The 2,181-nt window shown below is 61.9% G+C and overlaps 1 protein-coding gene across 1 annotated transcript in view; it reads right to left on the bottom strand.

Moving 5' to 3' along the window:
• Positions 1 to 257: 257 nt before the first annotated feature.
• The window catches only part of LOC103808372 (mitochondrial peptide methionine sulfoxide reductase-like), a 2,524-nt gene continuing 600 nt past the window's right edge, over positions 258 to 2,181 (bottom strand). Inside the window, exons 3-6 of the mRNA XM_009081153.1 lie at positions 2,018 to 2,137; positions 1,504 to 1,608; positions 1,076 to 1,182; positions 258 to 416 (exon numbers count right to left, since the gene is read on the bottom strand). Coding sequence (XP_009079401.1) covers positions 258 to 416; positions 1,076 to 1,182; positions 1,504 to 1,608; positions 2,018 to 2,137 — 491 coding nt within the window. The remainder of the gene's footprint in view (positions 417 to 1,075; positions 1,183 to 1,503; positions 1,609 to 2,017; positions 2,138 to 2,181) is intronic.

Genomic DNA, 2,181 nt, shown 5'->3' on the forward strand with positions numbered 1-2,181 from the left:
ATGGACATAGCCCCAATGGACACAGCCCCCACGGACCCACCAGACCCCCAGACATGATCCCTCCCCACCCCAGTGAGCCCCCAGAGCCCCCCAGCTGCACCCACAGGACAGCCAGGACAGGGTGGGGGTCACAAGGCTTTAATCACGGGGGCAGTGGGTGCTGTGGGGTGATGGTGTCACATGGGACTGGTCACTGCACCCATCCTGCCCTGAGCACCAGGGACGTGGGGACAGTGCAGGGGGCACGAGGTGGTCCCTCAGCGGGCGATGGGGCAGGTGACCCCAGTGCCCTTCATGCCACAGGAGGCCTTGGGCACCTTGTGCAGGTACTGCTGGTGGTAGTCCTCGGCGTAGTAGAAGTCCCCAGCTGGCTCGATGACCGTGGTGATGTCCCCACGCTGCTGTGTCCCCAGTTCCTAGGACAGTCCTGTGGTGGGGGGAGCCTGGAGGGAACCCCCACCCCACCGCCCCCAGGCCGGCACGCCCCAGGCATGGCACAGCCAGGGCAGAGGCTTGTCCCATGCTCTGGGGCTGGGGGAAGTGGCTGGTGTCCCAAGGAGGGTCACAGTGTCCCCAGAAGGGTTTCTGGTGTCCCCAGAGGGTCCTAATGTCCTGTGGGGAGGGCCTCAGTGTCCCCAGGGTGGGTCCTGGTGCTCCCAAGGGATTACAGTGTCCATAGGGGCAGTTCTGGTGTCCCCAAGGAGGGTCACAGTGTCCTTGGGGGGATCCCAGTGGGCATAGGGGGCCACAGGATCCCCAGGTGTATCCCAGTGTCCCCAGAGGAGTTCCAATGTGACCAGAGGGGATACCAGTGTCCCCAAAGGGGTGTCCCAGTGTCCCAGGAGTGTGTCTCAGTGTCCCCACAGGGCTCCCAGTGCCTCCAAGAGGAGTCTCAGTGTCCCCAGGGTAGGTCCTGGTGTCACCAGGGGCTTCCCAGTGCCCCATATGTGTGAGTTCCAGTGTCATTAGGGGGAACACAGTGTACTCAGGAGGGATCCCAGTGTCATCAGAAAGGGTCCCAGTACCCCCAAAGGGTTCCCAGTGTCCCCAGAGGTGTCCCAGTGTCCCCAGGTACCTGCTGGTACACCTCTCTGCTGTGGAGAGCAGCTCCCTGCTGCTGGGGGCCCAGTGTGTAGATGACAGAGCGGTACTGGGTGCCAATGTCCTCCTGCTGCCTCATGCCTAGGGGGGTAGCACCCCGGGGGTGGTTATGGGGCACCCCCAGACCCCACCAGCCACTGCCTTCCCCCATGAGTGTGGAAACTGAGGCATGGAGGACAAGGCTGAGGGGTCCTGCTAAAGGGGTTGGTGTGGGAAGTCACTGTGAGACCACCCAGAACTCAACACCACAGGGAGCAGATACCAAGGACCTTCTGCTGGAGCCTGTTTGGGGTTAAACCCCCCAAACCAGGTCTGCTCCCACACCCAGCACCAGGGGAGGGAGAAGCCAAGGACCCATGCAGGGTTAACCCCCCCCCAGTCCCTCCCACTGCTTGTCCCTACCTTGTGTGGGGTCATGGTTCTCCCAGAAGATTTTGAGAAGCTCTTCATAGCTGATTTTCTGGGGGTCAAAGACCACCCTCACCACCTCGGCATGTCCAGTCAGCCCTGCAGCCAGAGCCAGCCCTGCTGCAGCCCCTCACCGTGGTCTCCTCCTCCCCTCCAGGACCCCCTGGACCCTTTTCCCAGGTGCCTAATGGGGGTGGGATACCCCAGTCCCCCCTGCACTGGGATAAATCCCTGGCTGGACACAGCAGTCAGGATAATATTCCCTGCAGACAGCTAATCCTCTGCAAAATGTCTGTCCAGCTAAGCTGGGATTTTCTGTCCAGGTTTGGGGGGCTGGGGGGGGAGACAGAGGGGTTAGCATCCAACATGCATCAGACAGCATCCCGTGGGATCCCAGCCAGGGCAAGGCAGGGGCTTTGGGACAGCCTGTGATGCTGGATGGGGATGTCACCCCACTTTGGAAACACTGGGGGTGTCCCCATGGCAGCAGGGAGGGCAACCTCCTTACCTGTGCACACCTCTTTGTAGGTGGGGTTGGGGGTGAAGCCTCCTGCAAAGCCAACCTGGGTGGAGAAGACTCCTGGTGTCTTCCAGAAGAGCTGCTCAGCCCCCCAGAAGCATCCCATGCCTGTGGGGGAACAGGCAGGGAGTGTGCAGCTGGGCTGGGAGGGG

This window comes from Acanthisitta chloris, unplaced genomic scaffold (assembly GCF_000695815.1).
Source record: "Acanthisitta chloris isolate BGI_N310 unplaced genomic scaffold, ASM69581v1 scaffold11698, whole genome shotgun sequence".
In the NCBI taxonomy this organism is placed as follows: domain Eukaryota; kingdom Metazoa; phylum Chordata; class Aves; order Passeriformes; family Acanthisittidae; genus Acanthisitta; species Acanthisitta chloris.